The sequence below is a fragment of the Sorex araneus genome, chromosome 1 (genome assembly GCF_027595985.1).
Source record: "Sorex araneus isolate mSorAra2 chromosome 1, mSorAra2.pri, whole genome shotgun sequence".
Lineage (NCBI taxonomy): Eukaryota > Metazoa > Chordata > Mammalia > Eulipotyphla > Soricidae > Sorex > Sorex araneus.
Genome location: NC_073302.1, coordinates 74,355,078 through 74,373,188, shown reverse-complemented (window position 1 = coordinate 74,373,188; position 18,111 = coordinate 74,355,078). Strand labels below are relative to the sequence as shown.

The 18,111-nt window shown below is 40.9% G+C and overlaps 1 protein-coding gene across 2 annotated transcripts in view; it reads right to left on the bottom strand.

The window, feature by feature from the left end:
* The window catches only part of MAMDC2 (MAM domain containing 2), a 142,552-nt gene that overhangs the window by 64,334 nt on the left and 60,107 nt on the right, over nucleotides 1–18,111 (bottom strand). For both annotated transcript variants that reach the window (XM_004600118.2, XM_055140993.1), the window contains exons 3-5: nucleotides 17,259–17,530; nucleotides 14,939–15,023; nucleotides 9,809–9,946 (exon numbers count right to left, since the gene is read on the bottom strand). In XM_004600118.2, the coding sequence (XP_004600175.2) occupies nucleotides 9,809–9,946; nucleotides 14,939–15,023; nucleotides 17,259–17,530 (495 nt within the window). The remainder of the gene's footprint in view (nucleotides 1–9,808; nucleotides 9,947–14,938; nucleotides 15,024–17,258; nucleotides 17,531–18,111) is intronic.

The window sequence follows — 18,111 nt, the reverse complement described above, 5'->3', positions numbered from 1 at the left end:
GATGAAGTCATGAAATTTGCATGTAAGTGGATCAACATGGAGAGCATCATGCTAAGTGAAATAAGTCAGAAAGAGAGGGACAGACATAGAAAGATTGCACTCATTTGTGAAATATAAAGTAATAGAATGTGAGACTTACACCCAAGCACAAATGTATACCAGGAGGATTGCTCCACAGCTTGAAAGCCAGGCTCACATGCTGGGGGAAAAGGGAGCTCAGATAGAGAAGGGACCACCAAGTAAAGGGTGCTTGGAGGGCCTGCTCTGAATGGGAGATGATTGCTGAAAGTAGACCATAGACCAAACATGATGGCCACTCAATACCTACAATGCAAACCACACACCCAAAAGGAGAGAGAGAGAGAAAAAGGGAATGCCCTGCCACAGAGGCGGGGTGGGGTGGGGGAACAGGGTGGGGGTGGTTAAGATCATTGGTGGTGGAGAATGGGCACTGGTGGAGGGATGGGTACTTGATCATTGTGTGAGTGAAATGCAAGCACAAAAGTTTGTAAGTCTGTAACTGTACCTTATGGTGATTCATTTTAAAATAAAAAATATTAAAAAAAGAGAGGCTGGAGCGATAGCACAACAGGTAGGGCGTTTGCCTTGCACGCGGTCGACCTGGGTTCGATTCCCAGCATCCCATATGGTCCCCTGAGCACTGCCAGGGGTGATTCCTGAGTGCAGAGCCAGGAGTAACCTCTGTGCATCGCCAGGTGTGACCCAAAAAGCAAAAAAAAAAAAAAACAAACCCTCCCTTGTTTCCTAAAATAACCAATTAATAAATAAAATAAACTTAAAAAATATTAAAAAAAGAACAAAATATGAAAGGAGCTTTAGGGGTGTTCTGTTACTCATAGGTACTAAAGATTGACAGCCAGCCAGTCATAAGTTGCCTCATTCCATTTTGGGAAGAAAGAAACACGGTTTTCCATTGTCCATGAGAGAAATGGCCATTGTATGGCTCCCTGCAGCATGAAATGCAACAATTCCAGATAAAACAGCACCAGTAATAAAACTTTTTGCCCCCTTCCTTTACCCCTAACCCTGAAGATACCAGAACATTATGGTCAGGAGGGATAAAGGAACCAAAGTAGTATAAAGATTTAAAGAAAACACCTTTTCTCCACTGCCACTTGAAGAGATGTTAGAGATGTTAGAATTTTTACTTGACTGAATTTAATCCTTGAAAAGGAAATTTTTAGTTAATACCTGAAAGTGAGAGGAAAGATATGGTAGCTTACAACAGCTTGGGAAGGGAATCCAGCTGAGTTTGCACAATGCCAAGGCAATAGTGAGAAAATGAATAAAGATACTTGCCTACTGAGTGCTTATGCAATGAACCAGCTGGATCAATGCAGAAAGTGAATGAATAGGTGCTGTGAAGATGACACTTGAGATCCATCCAAACCAAAATAAGAAAAGGATGTCATGAGTTATGGAAAAATGATCCCTTCATCTCCAAATCTTTGATGGAATAAAGTAATTTCGACCTATTTCAGACTTTAAAACCTTATTCAGCTTCTTCTAGAGAGGCACCATAAGCAGATTTGATTTTTTAAAATCTCAGCAAAGAAACATATTTCTTCTCATTATTCTTTCAGCAATTTTCTTTTCAACAGGCAGGTAGGAAATAATAATAATCTGAGCTGTCAGTAGGTTATCTCCCAACAGATTTTGTTTCACTCCATAAAATGTTAAGAAAGAAAAAATATTCCACAAGTGATGAATCAGAAATTTAATGAGAAAAAATAAACCAAGATTATATCTTAATCTTTCTAGAATCCCAGATGTGTTCTACCATAATGCCTACTGTGTTATTTGGCTATTTCCATCATTAGACAAGAATCTGGAGACAAAATGCTCATTTGATACATGGAACTCACTGGGGCTTAAGTGTTAAAAACACACAACCAAATGAGGAAGTGTTCATACCCGCATCATTTACTCCCTCAGATATTACATTCTCTGTTCCCATTTCTACAGCTGGAGCCCTCCTGGGAAGATTTCTTTCAACCTCTTTGCAGCTCTGAAGTTTCTGAGCAGACACACAACTTCCCTCGTCCCTGCTGTTTGCTTTCCAAATTCTGGCTTGAAAGCAAAGGCATAAGCTATTTCCAATATATGAATGAACATGAGATGAGTTTATATAGAGCAAAATCTGCTGCTACAGGCAGACATCTGAACCATTTAATCTTTTCTTTGCCATCCAAATTGATGGAGTTCAGGGAAAATCAATATATCTAGTAGAAGGCAAATGTAATAAGAAATACAATTATACTCTTATTTAGAGCACTGGAGAATTTCTTCTCCCAAGAGTGATTTTGGTCAAACCTTTGAGTCATATGGACAGGCAGCTTTTAAAATACAACATTTTAGAATCTAATACTTGGAGGAATTTCATAGGGGTAAGAACCAGGGGACTGTGAATTTGATATGCGTACTTTAGATAAATAAGAGGGTCATTTTGCTAATGATCAATCAAAACATCAGTTTAATTTTTAAAGAGAAAGTTGGAATGAAATATAAGTGTTTGAAGAAAAGAGTGAAAGTGAGGCATCCAATTATCTTACCAATCAAAAACAAGAATATCACCTAGAATGTGGGGACTTGAGTGCCATATCACATATACAATATTCTCAAATGCTCTTCAAATATCAACATCACTGCTATGACCATACACTTTTGCATAAGCTACATATATTTTCTCATCCACATGGCCAGATTTCAGTTCTGATATTACTTGAAATATTTATTTTGGGGGAGGGCTGTGGTATGGGTCACAACAATGATACCAAGAGGCAATTCTCAGCAGTGCTCAGGGTGGATATCACCACCTGGTGGTACTTGGGAGACTGTGTGGTTCTAGGAATTGAACTGGGATCAACTGCATGCAAGATAAGCCCGTTTATCCCTGTACTATCTTTATGGACCCTTCTGATATTATGTGCTTTAAAAGATTTTCATAAACTTCAAAACCAAGATAATCTTTCATTTTTATACCCTATATCATTTATTTAATGTATTAGTCATGGATCACAATACATGTTTATATAATATTTGGTATTTCATTAACTTGAACAATACCATAATATACATTAATAAAACCTTTATAGTACTCTACAAAAGGCTGGGACTGTTGATACAGCTCTGTGGTAAAGTATTTTCCTTGCTGTTAAAGGCCTGGTGTTTGGTGCCTCACACCATATGAAACGAGCAAACAACTATAAGAAAAAACCCTCCTTAACAAAAACAAACCTACATAAAAGGCACTAAGAAATCCTGGAATAAATAAATCTTCCCTCCCCTCCCCTCCCTCCCTTTCTCTCCCCTCCCCTCCCCTCCCCTCCCCGCCCCTCTCTTCTCCTCCCCTTCCCTTTTCTTCATGGTTCCCCAATTTCTATGACTAGAGCTCTTCTTCCAGCATACAAAAGAGGTGGTTTATAATTGAAAAATTTTTACCCTTGAATTATGGAACAGCATGAAAGGAAATGTTGGTTCCTGTGATCTTGTCGGTGACTCTTTATTACCAAAGTATGCAAGAAAGTCTGGTATAAATGAAATGTTTGTTAAATGAACAAATGAGTGAATTATGCATAAAAAAGTTGTATTCTGATGTGCAGGCTCTGACCACACCGAAAATTCCATGAATTGCTGGGAGGGAGGTGAAAATTCTCTAGGTTCTTCCCTTTAGGCCCTGGGTCAGCTACTTTTTTGGGTCTTGGTATTGACAACAGGGTATTTTGCAATGCTGGTGGCAAAGTGACCTACCTTTGGGAGGTGTTTTGCAACAGCCAAGGAAGGGATTGGGACACACTATAGTTGTTAGAGTGCCTACAATGAGTGCTAAGCACTGTTAGGTATAGTTTTGAAGGCCCTCAGTACCACTATGCTGTTGATACCCTAACAGCGCAGAATCCTTGGACTTGCTTTCAATCACCAACCTGATTGGTCAAGAATCACTGGTGTGGCGCTGGACCTCTGACCATTGGTTGGGAAATTGAACACTTAAGGACAAATCCCCATATCTTGGTCAGCTAATATTTGATAAAGGAGCGGGGTACATGAAACGGAGTAAAGATAGCCTCTTCAACAAATGGTATTGGGTCACTACATATAATAATCCCAATAACTACATATAAAAAGATAAGACTGAATCCATACTCGCTCCTTATACAAAAGTCATTTCAAAGTGGATCAAAGACCTGGTGATTATATCATAATCCATAAAATACATTGAGGAAACTATAGCCAAAATTTGGACCATAAAGGTGTTTTCAATGATATTATATAACTGGCAACGGTAAAAGAAACAAAAATAAACAAACATACTACATACAGTCAATGAGTTTCTCCATGGCAGAAAAAAAACAAGCTAAAACTAATAGACACCCAACTGAATGGGAGAAAATATTTGCATTCAACACATCAGATAAAGGGTTATATTTAAGATAAAGTGCTCATAAAGTTGAACAACAACATCAAAATCCAAAAACTCTACTAAAAATGGGAACAGGAAATGCATAGACACTTCTCTGAAGAAGAGAGATGAATGTATATATAACACTTCTCTGAAGAAGACAGATGAGTGAAAGACTATAGACACATAAGACAAATAAAAAATTCTCATCATAGGAGCTGGAGCGATAGAACAATGGGTAGAGCCTTTGCCTTGCACATGTCAACCCAAGTTCCATCCATAGCATCCTATATGGTCCCTGGGGCATCCAAGGAGTAATTCCTGAGTATAGAGCCAGAAGTAACCCCTGAGCATGACTGGGTGCATCCACTCACCCTCCCAAATATGCTCATCATCACTTATTATCAGGGAAATCTAAATCAAGATAACAGTAAGATATCATCTCACACAAGTGAGAATGACACATTTCAAAAGAACTGGTAATGATCTGTATTGGCTGGGATGAGGTTAAAAAGGAACTCTCATCCACTGCTTTTTTGGAATGTTGTTTGGTTCAACCACTATGGAAAACAGTATGGTAATGTCTCAGAAAAGTTAACATAGACACGCTATCTGATCCAGAAATTCCACTTCTTGGCATCTATCCTGAGGACACAAAAACATTCATTCAAAAGGACATATGTATACCATTGTTAATTGCAGCATTTAGTATAACAGCTAGGCTACAGAATCAACTTGGGTGTCCAAAGACAGATGAAAGGGTAATGAAGGTGTGACATAAGTACACAATGGAACACTATGCATCTCTAAGGAATGACAAAATTATGTGATTTGTAGCAACTTGGATGGAACTGGAGGATATCATGTTAAGTGAAGTAAATCAAAAGGACAAACACAGGATGATCTCATATGTCTAAAGCATATATAGGATAACAGGATGAGGGAATGCAAGGTATCAAAGGGAGAATACCTAGATTACCAGTGACCCTATATAAAAGAAATGAGGACAGGGAAGGAAAGAAATCAGAAGGGAAAATAAGAAAAAGCAGGTGGAAGGCAATAGGGCAGGGTTCAGGAGTCTCAGACACATTGGTGGTCTGGAGGTGTGTTGTACCTATATCTAAACCATAGAGCCAACAACACTGAAAACATAAGATCCAAGTTACAAACAAGTAAACTTAGAAATGTGCTTACCAAGAAGGCAGGCTGAGTGTGGGAGGGAACCTGGGGACATTGGTGCAGGGAAGTTGACACTAACGGTGAGATTTGTTTTGGAACACTGTATGTCTGAAACTCAACTCAATAACTTTAAAATCACATTACTTAATAAAAATCTTCTTAAAAAAAGGAAGCCACACTTAATGGTATTCATTAAGTGTGAATACCATAAAGGTAGGAGTAGGTAGGAGTAAGGGGCCACTCCTACCTCTGTGATTTGGTTGGTTCCCAGCAGTTCTCAAATGACCTTGTGCTGCTGGGTATCAAACAATGTTTTGTCTTTGAAAAATTCTGATTCCCTAGGCAAGCAATCCTTGATATATCTTTAAAAAAAAATTTTTTTTTTGCTTTTTGGGTCACACCTGGCCATGCACAGGGGTCACTCCTGGCTCTGCACTCAGGAATTGCCCCTGGCCGTGCTCAGGGGACCATATGGGATGCTGGCATTTGAACCCAGGTCGGCCGTGTGCAAGGCAAACGCCCTACCCGCTGTGCTATCTCTCCAGCCCCCAAATTATTTCTTTTTTTAAAAGAAAAAAACCTGGGTGGGTTACATGCAAGGAAAATGCTCTACCCATTCTGGCCCCTAACAAAATTTTTTTTGTTGCATTTTTTTGTTCTTCTCCCTTTGTTTTTGGTCCACAGCCAGTTCTGCTCTGGGCTTTCTCCTGACTGTCCTCAGGGATCAACTCTGGCAGGCTCAGGGGACTATATGGGGTGCTGGAGGTAGAATCTGGGTGGGCTATATGCAAGGGGAATGCTCTACCCACTGTACTGTTTCTCTGACCCCCCTAAAAATGTTTATTTGGGGGCAGTTTTGTGGTTTTGTTCTACCTTTGCTTTTCTACTAAGATGCATGCTACCTGGTTATTTAAACTCAACACATTACTGAGACTTCCTTCCTCCTCAATGACCCCCCAAAGGCCTTTCATTACACAAGTGAAAACTTCCCAGGAATTCAGTCTTTCAGCCTGGGCCCTCTCCTGCTGCCAGTGAGTGACAGCTTTCCCTCAGCTCCTGTTTGTAATTGCCACAGTGTATTGTGGCCTCTCTCTGCTTGCTTCTGCCTATGGAAGCCCTTTCTCCAGTGCAGCTGCTCTCTTTTCTCCTTATCTTTTAGGATATTCAAACAGTCTCTGATTCCTCTTGTGCAGAACCCTTGAAAAAAATTTTGAAGGAGATGGAGGGCATCACCACCCTTAGAGTACTTAATTCAGCTATCCTTTTTTTTTAGTTTAAAATTTTAAATTTATTTTTTAGTTGAATCATAGTGAGATACACAGTTATGAAGTTGTTCATGATTGGGTTTCAGTCACACAATGATCCACCACCCATCCCTTCACCAGTGTACATTTCCCACCACCAATGCCCCCAGTTTCTCTCCTGCTGCCCCTCCCCTGCCTCTATGGAAGGCACTTTTCTTCTCTCTCACTCTCTTTCCTTTTGGGTATTATGGTTTGCAGTACAGATACTTAAAGGTTATGATGTATATCCTTTTACCTACTTTCAACACTCAGTTCTTGTCCAGAGTGATCATTTCCAACTATTATTGTCATTGTGGTCCCTTCTCTATCCTAACTGCCCTCTGCTCCCCACACACATGTGGCAGGCTAGTATCCAAGGCTGGGGAAAACGGTGAAAAGGAGGGGCCAGGACTGGTCAATGGTTGGAGGCTGTTCTTTTTTTTTGCTTTTGGGTCACACCCGGCGATGCACAGGGGTCACTCCTGGCTCTGCACTCAGGAATTACCCCTGGCTGAGCTCAGGAGACCATATGGGATGCTGGGAATCGAACCCGGGTCGGCCACGTGCAAGGCAAACGCCCTACCCTCTGAGCTATCATTCCAGCCCCAAGGAGGCTGTTCTTAAACCTTAACTGATCCTATATCTTAACTTATCTTATTTCTACCATTTGTGGTAGAAATTTCCCACTTTCTTGAATCTATATTTTGAAAATGGGCTGGGATCATGGGGGCACTTACCATATTAACTATAATTTTCTGATCATTCCTAAAATGTAGGAATGTTAGCTCCAAAGTTGAGTTCTCTTTTTCTTTCTTTCTTTCTTTTTTTCCTCTTTCATTTGTGGGCTGCACCTGGTAGTGCTCAGGACTTATTTCTGGCTCTCCACTTAGGGATAACTCCTGGCAGGCTCAATGGACCATATGAAATGCTGGGGATTGAATCTGGGTGGGCTGCATGCAAGGCAAGCGTCCTACCCACTGTTCTATCGCTCTGGCCCCAGTTTTGTTCTTAAACAAGTAGGAGCCCTTTTGATATAAAGTTATTTATTAACATTTTGTTCTAGGAGATCTGGGCAACTTGAAAAAGAAAAGGAAAGCATAAAATAAAATGGAAATTGGCTAAATTGGCTTTGATGATGTGTTTCATTGACCCATGAAGTATCATGGGGAGAAATGTTACCAACTTTAAGAAATTGGGGATATTTTACTGATCCTGCAAAATTAAAGGCTCTGGGCACCCCATCTCTTATTCTCACACACAGAAGTTAGTCACGATTGCAAATTCTTTGTACAGGGTCTGTCTCTCCTTTGCCACACAGTTCTCGCTCACATCAAACTTGCTTTCGACCCTGTGTCTAATAATCCCTTTAGGAAATTGAATCTGGGACTCTGAATATAAAGGAGACAGATTAAAGAGAACAAAGAAAACAAGATCATGTTAAGACTGCCCAGGGTCAAGATAAAGTAAAGGATAGGCACCAAAAACAAAGCAAACAGAACAAAACAAAAAATCATTGGGGACAAGGTTAAAACATTAAAAGAGAAAGTTTTCTAGGCCTTCAGCCTTAGGGACATAGTTTCATCAGAACCAGTTTATTGGAACTGAACAGATGATCTCAATAGCCACAAGGCAAGGATCAAAAGAGAAGTAGTTACTGTTTGCAGGGCTAGAGAGAGAGAGAGAACGAAGGGTAAAGGTGCTTGCCTTGCACAGGGCAGCTACAGTATGCTTCCTGACATCTGATATGGTCCTCTGAGCACGGAAGCAAGAGGTAGCCCTGAGTACAGTCAATGTGCCAGCCCTCCACCCCCAAATTACTGTTTAATTTTTTTTTTCTTTGAGGTGGGAGGTAACACATGGTGATGCTCAGGGGTTACTCCTGACTTTGTGCTCAGGAATTATCCAGAATGATGCTCTGCTCAGGAGACCATATGGAATGCGAGGAATTCAACCTGGGTTGGCTGCGTGCAAGGCAAGTACCTTACTCGCTGTACTGTCTCTCCAGACCCCAAATTATTGTTTTCAGCAGAACGATTTTTGTTCTTGATGGAAATCCACAGAATCTTCAGAGATATTACAGGGGGTAAGGCTTTTGTTTTGCAATCGGTTGATCCCTATTTGCTCCCTGACATCTGTGGTCCCCCTGCAAAAGAGATTCCTGAACATTGGCCCAGGGATAACCCCGAACATTGTTGGGTGTGACACCCAACTTCTACATGAATACAATTTAAAATAAAAGAATCTTCTTGCCAGTCAATAAGACCTTGGCATTAAGGACTGGAATGTTTGCTGTTATGGTAAATGTAGACTTTTTTCTGGAGCCAGGTCCAGGTGAGAGCCATCTTAACTCACAAGGAAGTAAGCCTTTGCCCTCATCTGTGAAAGCTTTGTTCTGAAAGTTCGCTTTGCACTGATAACCTTGCCTCCATTTTCGCTCTAAAGGGTTGCCCACTTGGTCACTAGGGGGCCCTGTGGCACACCACATTCAGGATTCAGGATCACTCCCACTGGCTCCCTTCACTGCCACTTGGGAAGTTCTTAAGGAGTTGTTCTCTTCAAAGCTTCTATTTTGAGGGATTCATCAAGCATTATCACAGTCTTCTCTTCAGATACAAGAAATATAGAACAACCAACAGATATGAAATGCATTATAGAAATGTGAAATTTGCAAGCCAAGGTCCAGGTGGAGAGACTTTAACTGGGTAATTTCTCCTGACAGAGTTCATGTCTGCAGTGTGCATCTTTTTCATGACTTAGTGTCTGTACTCTCCCACAGGCTTCCTGATTCCCACTTGCCCCTACCTCTCCTACCTGCTATGTGCACAGAATCACAGCTAGGGTGGACACAGGGGTGAGGGTGGGGCAGAAGAGCAGGAGAGATGCCAAAAAGTGGTCCACGCAAAGGACATCATTTAGCCCAACTCACCCAGTTCATTCTTCAAGGTGTGATCCTTCGGGAGAATGGAATGGGGCTTCCGAGTATTTCCTCCACCAACAAACCAATTCACGTTGGGGTTCCAGTGGTTCACAAAGCCACAGAGATGGTTTTCCTCAAAGTCACATTCTGGTAAAGGAAAAAGAAAAACACATTATAGAGACGTGGCCACGCCTGTGTATATCCACACTACCGGAACGTTTGTGCTGAGATATTTAGGCTTATTTCTCACTTTCTTTGCCCATTGGAACCTTTCTTTACATTCACTGCCCTGGGCAATAATGGTTCTGAGGAGAATGCTAGATAAACCTATAATGAATAGTGACTAGAGTTCATCATTGCTTTTGGGATTGGGATTCATCCACTTACAAGCTATGAGGTTTTCACACTACCTCCCAGGCTCTGAAGTGAAGTGGGGAAAATGTTCCTTACACATAAGACTGCCAACATGTGAACAAACCCCAGCATAGCCCTAAGCACCTTTCTGGGTGCTTGGTCTATCAACTATGTATTGCAAAGTACTACATTGGGCTATGTCATAATGCTAGTTATTTTATTTACCTTCCATCTCTTCTGATAGTTCATTTCACCATCCCTTTCGCTCATGATGATAGCTACCCAGAGCTAAGAGCCATCTTTCCTAGATGTGAAAATCACCTGCCTTTTATAACTAACACCCTGGTTAGCTTTTCTATGGAAGAGAGAAAAGGCAAAGTATCCCTCCTTTTCTATTACTGAATCTATTACTGACTCCACATGACTGTGCAGTAAGTTGTGTCCAACTAACACTCCTTTGGAAGAGTCACAATTCAGTTCCTCCACGGGCCTCAAGATAATGTAACTAAAAATATGCGGTCTGACTATGTTGACCATCTCCCACTGGACTCCCACTCTAGACTCATCCCCTGCCCTCCAAGGTAAGAACCATATGAGTGGACCCCATCTCCTGGAAGATAGAAGAGGAATATGATTAAGTATTTCTTTCTGTAGCTCCCTCCTCATCACATTGGTTGGCTGTGCACTTACTCTGATCTCATTTTACAAATGAAGAACTGAGAGAAGAATACAGTACACAGACAGACAGAAGTCATTAGAGGGTGAGCATTGAGTTTACCATGATGGAAGCATTGACACTCCTCCTGTTATTTAAACAAACCTTAAACTGTCACTAATTGGAAGAAAGATGATTAGCATTTCTTTCTTTCTTTTTTTTGAAGGCAAGATAGTTTTCATTGCATGACATGTATAAAAGGAGAGAAAGAGAGAAGAAATATGTTTTCAAGAGAGTACAGAAGCTTTTCCAGACTGGAAGAAGCAAGCAAAAAATAGAGACAAGTGAGATGCTTCCAGACTTTGTGTTAGGCTGTTTCACCTGGGGCACACGGGAGGGATGGGAGAGCCCACGACCTGCCCCAACAGAGCCCTGCAGCTGGAAACCTCCACACTCTAATTGCCACCAAGCTCATGGCCAGACTCCACAGGCTTGGGACGAGCCTCATTTAGGAGTGAATCTGTTAAAAAAAAAAAAAAAACCAACTCAGGTATGTACGTTTATGACCAAAATCTCTAGATTCTCACGGAGTCAGGGATGGGATACCACCCCCCATGCCCGCACTTCTATTTCCCTGTTCATCTGGGAGCCTGGCAGTCACATCCATGAACTGCCTCTGGTGCCATATAAGATCATTAACTGGCCATGATCCAGAGACTCATAAATAAATCTCAAAAGAGATCAACAATACTGCAGAGATGCTTCTGGACCCCAGAGTCACCATCCAGTTAAAAATTTAACTCCAGCTGTATCACCCCATTCAACATTTTAGAGTTCCTGGACTGTGTGGCTGCAGTGGCGGCCTCACGACATCTCAAACTCTATAGCACTGATACACTAGTAGCAGCATGCCACATTGAATGAGATGTAAAGTAAAAAGTAACCAATCTCAATTAAGAAAATTTTATCACAAAAGGCTTAACCTTGTAACATGTTAGTAATTTCTCATACAATGGCTTAATGGTCCCAGGGTGAGGTACAACAATCTTCACACTATTTCTTCTAAGGAAACCTTTTCTGATCATTTTTAGCGAGTTGTTCATAGCAAGTAATATAAAATAAATTAGGGCCTGCTATTGGGTCAGACTTGGATGGTGGATGGGAAAATTGGAAATAATGGTGGTATGAAGGTGCAATGGTGTTGGGATGGGTGTTGGAATATCACTGCCACTGTCATCCCGTTGCTCATCGATTTGTTCGAGCGGGCACCAGTAACGTCTCTCATTGAGAGACTTATTATTACTGTTTTTGGCATATCCAATATGCACGGGTAGTTTGCCAGGCTCTGCCGCGTGGGCTCAATACTCTCGGTAGCTTGCCGGGCTCTTCGAGAGGGCCGGAGGAATCGAACTCGGGTCGGCCGCGTGAAAGGCGAACGCCCAACCGCTGCGCATTGCTCCAGCCCCATTGGAATATTAAGTGTAATAAATCATCATGAATAACTTTATAAAAATGTAAAAAATAAAGATAAGCAAGGGAGATAAGTGTTCAAGAGAGAACACAGGCATGAAGAAGAGTAAGTGGGATTAGCATTTCTTGATTGCCTGGTGCCATAGGAATCATTTTCTAATTTAAGATCTCATTTATTCCTCAGGAATATTAAAAATGGGACCTTTTCATCTCCATTCTACAGATGATCAAACAGGCTGTGGGGCTAATGTGTTAACTGAGCCAATACATGGTGCTCTGCCAGTGTGTGAATGTACCTCAGTGTGGGCAGGAGGCTGTCCAAGGGACCACCAAGTAAATGATCTTTGGAGGGCTCGCTCAGGATGGGAGGTGTGTGCTGAAAGTAGACTCTGGACCAAACATGATGGCCGCTTAGTACGCGTATTGCACATCATAACACCCAAAAGGAGAGCGTAAAAGGGAATTTGCCTGCCACAGAGGCAGGTGGGGGCTGGGGGGAGCGTGGCGGGAAGAATACTGGGAACATTGGTGATGGAGAATGGGCACTAGTGGAGGGATGGGTACTCGATAATTTTATGACTGAAACATAATCACAAAACCATACAAATCTGTAACTGTATCTCATGGTGATTCATTATAAAAATTAAAAAAAAAACAGAAACATCTAGGACCTTTACAGCTTAATGGGTTAGGAAATAACTATGAATGGATTGAAATGTTTTAGATGCAAATTCCATTCTCTTCTGTTGTTTCCCAGTGTCTCTCTCTGGGCTCTTTGGTTTGATGACATCCCCTGACAGATTAGATTCTACTCACTTCTAGGATTTGGGGGCCTTGAATATTTCTTAGCTCTGCTTGAGTCTACAATGGGTATCTCCTGCTGTCTTTGGTGAGAAATTTGAGGCTTGCAGTTCTGCTGTTTATGATACCTGGGGCTGCAATGACTTCTGGCTGCACTGCAGTCAGGTGTGTGTGAGCATAATGGAAGAGGTACAAGCCCCGGTTAGCAGCACAACTGAAAGATGTGTGAGTACCAAGCAAAGAAGTGTGACACTTGGCGACCACATCTGTGAGCAAGCCCTAGTGAGCAATAAACTAGAATGTGTGAGCAACACGACTAAAGAGTGTGGTCCCCAGGAAGCAACTTAACTACAGGAGTGTGGCTTTTGATGAGCACTACAGCTAACATATGTGAGCACCACAGTCTGATGTGGATGCCCAGTTATTATACTATGACAGCAATGAAGGGAAGATGGGGTACGATATGAACCAACAGCATTAATAAAGGGTAATGGGATTGAACATTCTAGAAACTGGGCAAACGTGGCTATATTCCTGAATCTGTAAATGACTATATCAGAGAGTATGGACTAGTAAATGACTTTTCTAAAACAAACAAACAAACAAACAAACAAAAATTCACCGTTTCTTCAGAAACACCCATTTTCCTACTTTTTTTTCCACTTGTGTTAGAGATGCTGTGGAGACCAAAATAGAGAAACATGATCTAGAGAATTAGCCAAGGCTCTTTTTAGTTCACCATCATTTCTGACTCTCCTTATTCTCCCTCTCCAAAGTCACTTAGCCAGCCTCCAAGTATGGTTGACTTGCCAAACTCTCACAGACTTATCACCATTTTTTCTCCATTTCACACCCTTGAGACGTTCACACTTTGAGATTCTTCCTGCATCCCATCTCCAAGATCACAATCATTCCTAGGGGGTTTTCTGCTTCTTGCATACTTCCCTTACCTTCCAACTCATTTTCCGTGGTAGCCAGGTCATTGTCTGAAAATGTGACTGTATGCCCTCCCCTGCTAGCTGACTTTTAACACCTGCCAACCTTAATTCAAATCCCAGCTCCATAGCCTGGAGCCATATCTTCCTTTACAGATTCCCTTGATTCTGATTCATGCAAAAATGCCTTCCAGCACCTTCTGCATTTGCCTAAACATGTTGTGTTTTCTCCATAAAGGATCTGCCTTCGAGAGTAACCTTGGTACCCCTACTTGACTAAATTCTGCTCCCTTTAAACAATTCAGCGAAAATGCTTTTTCTGTATTAATCTTCTGGTTTCCCTTCCTCTGCCCCTTAGCAGCAAGGCTTTGTCCTTCTCTGTCAGTATCTTTCATCCATAATAATGGCAGCAGAGGTGGACAAACAGCCCGGCAGGGACCACAGGACACCAACATCACCAAAGCAATTCTGTTCAAGCGGAATCTAAGTGACAACTGTTTATAAAGACAAAGCAATGGTGAAGGAGAAATGGGGAGTGGGGAAGAGGGAGAGGAAAAGAGGTAATATGATGCCCATGTTTCTGTCCAATTTTATGGAAAGCTGAGCTTGTTCACAGCAAACTGAAAATTGTTTTTATTAGAATGTATTGAGGTTTAGGTGGCAACTCAGGTTACAGTTGCTGCATCTATTTTTCTTTCATTAACCCAGCAAGGCAAACTCTAACAAGCCTTTCTATGCTAGGAAGGAAGCTAGAAGCAATAGGATATTCAAGTGAACTTAGTAACAAATTTATACTACTGTACACATTACAAAGTGTACCCTATAAAATCCTCTGCTGCTAGGAATGATTCAATGCCCTCTGGCAGCCATTGATTTGTAGAACAAGATTCATGTGCCGATGCAATGAAAATGAAACCTACTTACCAATGCAGTAGCTGGTTGTCATCTTGATTTCAAAGAGTGCAATACTGGCTATGTTTTCCTGTCCTATGATACCTTCTATTAAAATCTGCAAATAGGTAAGGAGGGTATTAGATTCCCAAACTCTATGTTTCCTTGGTTCAGTAGTACAACAATTTATGATAAAACAAGGTCAGCCTTAGGTAATTACCGTTGAGTACTAATCTCATGTAGACTTTATCAAAATAATTTGTGTTTACACTGAGCATACACATGTATATACACAGAACTTTGAGGTAAGTTAGGAGTTCAGTAGATGCTCAGAGTCAGCTCTCTGAAGATGTTCAGAGTCAGCTGTCTCTGACTTGGTGTTACTTCAGCCACAATCTTCTCCAACCCAATGACTCGATGGTGAGGTGAGTTTGCAACTCTCAAGAAATCAATTTTGAGGGTGGTTAGAAAAGGAAGACAAAGACCTGAATAGGGAAAACCCCTTGAAAAAGGAGGTAGGAAGCGCCAGCTGACGAAAAAAATGCATAAACTGGAGAACAATAGAGTGTTTCTATTTTTTGGCCTGCTTCAAAGTGGAAGATATTTTATTGGCATGTATGAGTACTTCTGTAATTAAAAGATAACATATTCATTGAAAATAAATTCATAAATGATAAAATATATAAAATAAACTTTGGTCTCTAAAGGGACCCTGAAAATCTAATTACAGAATACTCATTTTTCTAGTTTAAGATTGAAAAAAAATTATTTAAGGAACCATGGTTTATAATATTGTCTATGGTTTCTATATTGATGAAAATTTATTCTCAGCTTGGGGCTAGACCCAGTGGTGCTCAGGCTCAACTCCTGGAGAGTGTTTGGGGGTTACTCCCAGCAGGGTTAAGGAAAACATGCAGTGCAGAGAAAGCAAACCGTACATAAGGAACAGATTTATTTTTATTTTTTTAATTTAATTTAATTTTTTAGTTAGTGAATCACCATGAGGGTATAGATACAGATTCACACATTTTAGAACTTGTTTTCCCCTCATACAATGTTCACAAACACATCCCTCCACCAGTGTCCATTCTCCACCACCAATAAACCCAGTACCCCTCCCCCCCAATACCATCTCCCCCCCACCCCACCCTGCCTCTGTGGTAGGGTATTGGGTATTCCCTTTTGATCTCTCTCTCTCTCCAATTGGGTGTTGTGGTTTGCAATAGGAGTATTGAGTGGCCATTGTGTTCAGTCTCTAGTCTACTTTCAGTACGAATCTCCCTTCCCGGGCAGGATCTCCAACCACATTTTACTTGGTGTTCATAAGGAACAGATTTAGATATACCTAATGTGGCCGATTGGGAGTACTATAATAGCTCAGATTTGGTCTTGCTTTTTGAATGAAATTGCTTTATGAATTTAGTTCCACACAAGCATTTTCTTGTGTGATTAGAGCCCAATATTTTGCAACTATGTCAAACTACTTATGCAGCATGTGATACACCTATGAGAACTTGTTTGCTTTGCTCTTCAGCCCCACACTATCTGAAGAGGCTACAAGCAGATAACAGGTCTAGGTAAGTATATATTTCAAAGCTTTGAACAGTAGGGATAAAGTATAGAATTGAAAAAGGGGTTAGGAAAGAATCAAGTTTTTATGCATGTTTTATTACATCCCCTATGTTCTCATTAAATACTTTGTTCCATGGCTGAGTCCAGATACTATTCTTCTTCCCTAAGACAATGCTTGACAAGTTTTTCTCTACCTTTCTTTTACAGTGTTTCTCGTTTTGTTTTTTTTTTTTTTGCTTTTTGGGTCACACCCAGCAATGCACAGGGGTTACTCCTGGTTCTACACTCAGGAATTACCCCTGGCGGTGCTCAGGGGACCATATGGGATGCTGGGATTCGAACCTGGGTCAGCCTGGGTCGGCCGCGTGCAAGGCAAGCGCCCTACCCGCTGTGCTATTGCTCCAGCCCCTACGTGTTTCTCATAGAACAGCTTACATCTTTGAAAAGGAACCAGAATATGTCTTTTAAGTATTTCTTCTTTGAAAGTTTTTACTTTTCCTTGTTATAGTTTTAATTATTTTTAGCTTATTATTATATTAGTTTATTATTGATATTATTAGTTACTATTGTTATATTATGTGCTACTTAATTATCATAGTTTTAATTATGAAACAAACATTTATTCACATTACTAATATTTTTGTGTGATGCGTTTATTAGCTACAAAATATCATATCCTGACACAAGATAAGAAGATAAGTCCCCTCAGTAGACATTTACATAATAAATGTCTCAGAATAAAATAAAGCCATATAAGAAACTTGTACCTTTTCCCACCTACCTTAAATTTCTTGGGACTGTTTTGCAAATCCAAACTGGCTATGAGCCAGCTATCTGATGGCTCCTTAGTTGACCAAAGTAAGCGATCAAAGTTTTCGTCTTCAAACCTCACATAAAGATTCAATTGGCTGGGTTCGGCGGGAGCCCTGTCAGATGAAGTTATCTGGTAGACCAGTCGAAGGCAGCTCCATTCCTCAGCCTCTAAGTCAGAACTTACCAGTATGGCTTTCTCCCCCTGCTTGGCAAAGGAGGTGTCCACAAAAATATAATGTCCTGGAAGAGAAAAAAGACAGAAATGGGATTACTCATCTATTTTCAACTTGGGAAAATACACAACTATGGTCCAGTAAGTCTAAGAACAGACACGATCTGCAAATGAATTTTGTTGGTTCACTGAATATTGTTTTAACACTCAATGTCCACTTTCTTATGAAAAAAGCAAAGGACCAGCAACTGAGGCCACCTTCACCTGACACATGACAACTGTTGGCTGGAGCTGAGAGCATGGGGATTCCAGTTCGCCATTATCCCTCACTACTCCCTATTACCTCCTGACACTGAAGACGAATCTCTATTGCTCATGAAATTATTTTACTGCGCTCCTTTCAGCATGGCACATTCATCTTTCTGATTCCTGTAAGCACGAGAACTTAAGCATCCAAACTTTAGAAGTCAGGGAAGCATTATGAGAGGGTCAGAATGAACTCAGTCTGTGAAGGTTGGACTTTGGAAGGTGGACTCAATCTTTTCCTTCCAGAGCAATCCTCACAGGGAATAGTCTAATCTGTATATAATTTACATTTTGCAATAGAAGGTTGGTTTGATTAGTTACTTTAAATCTTGAGACATAGTTA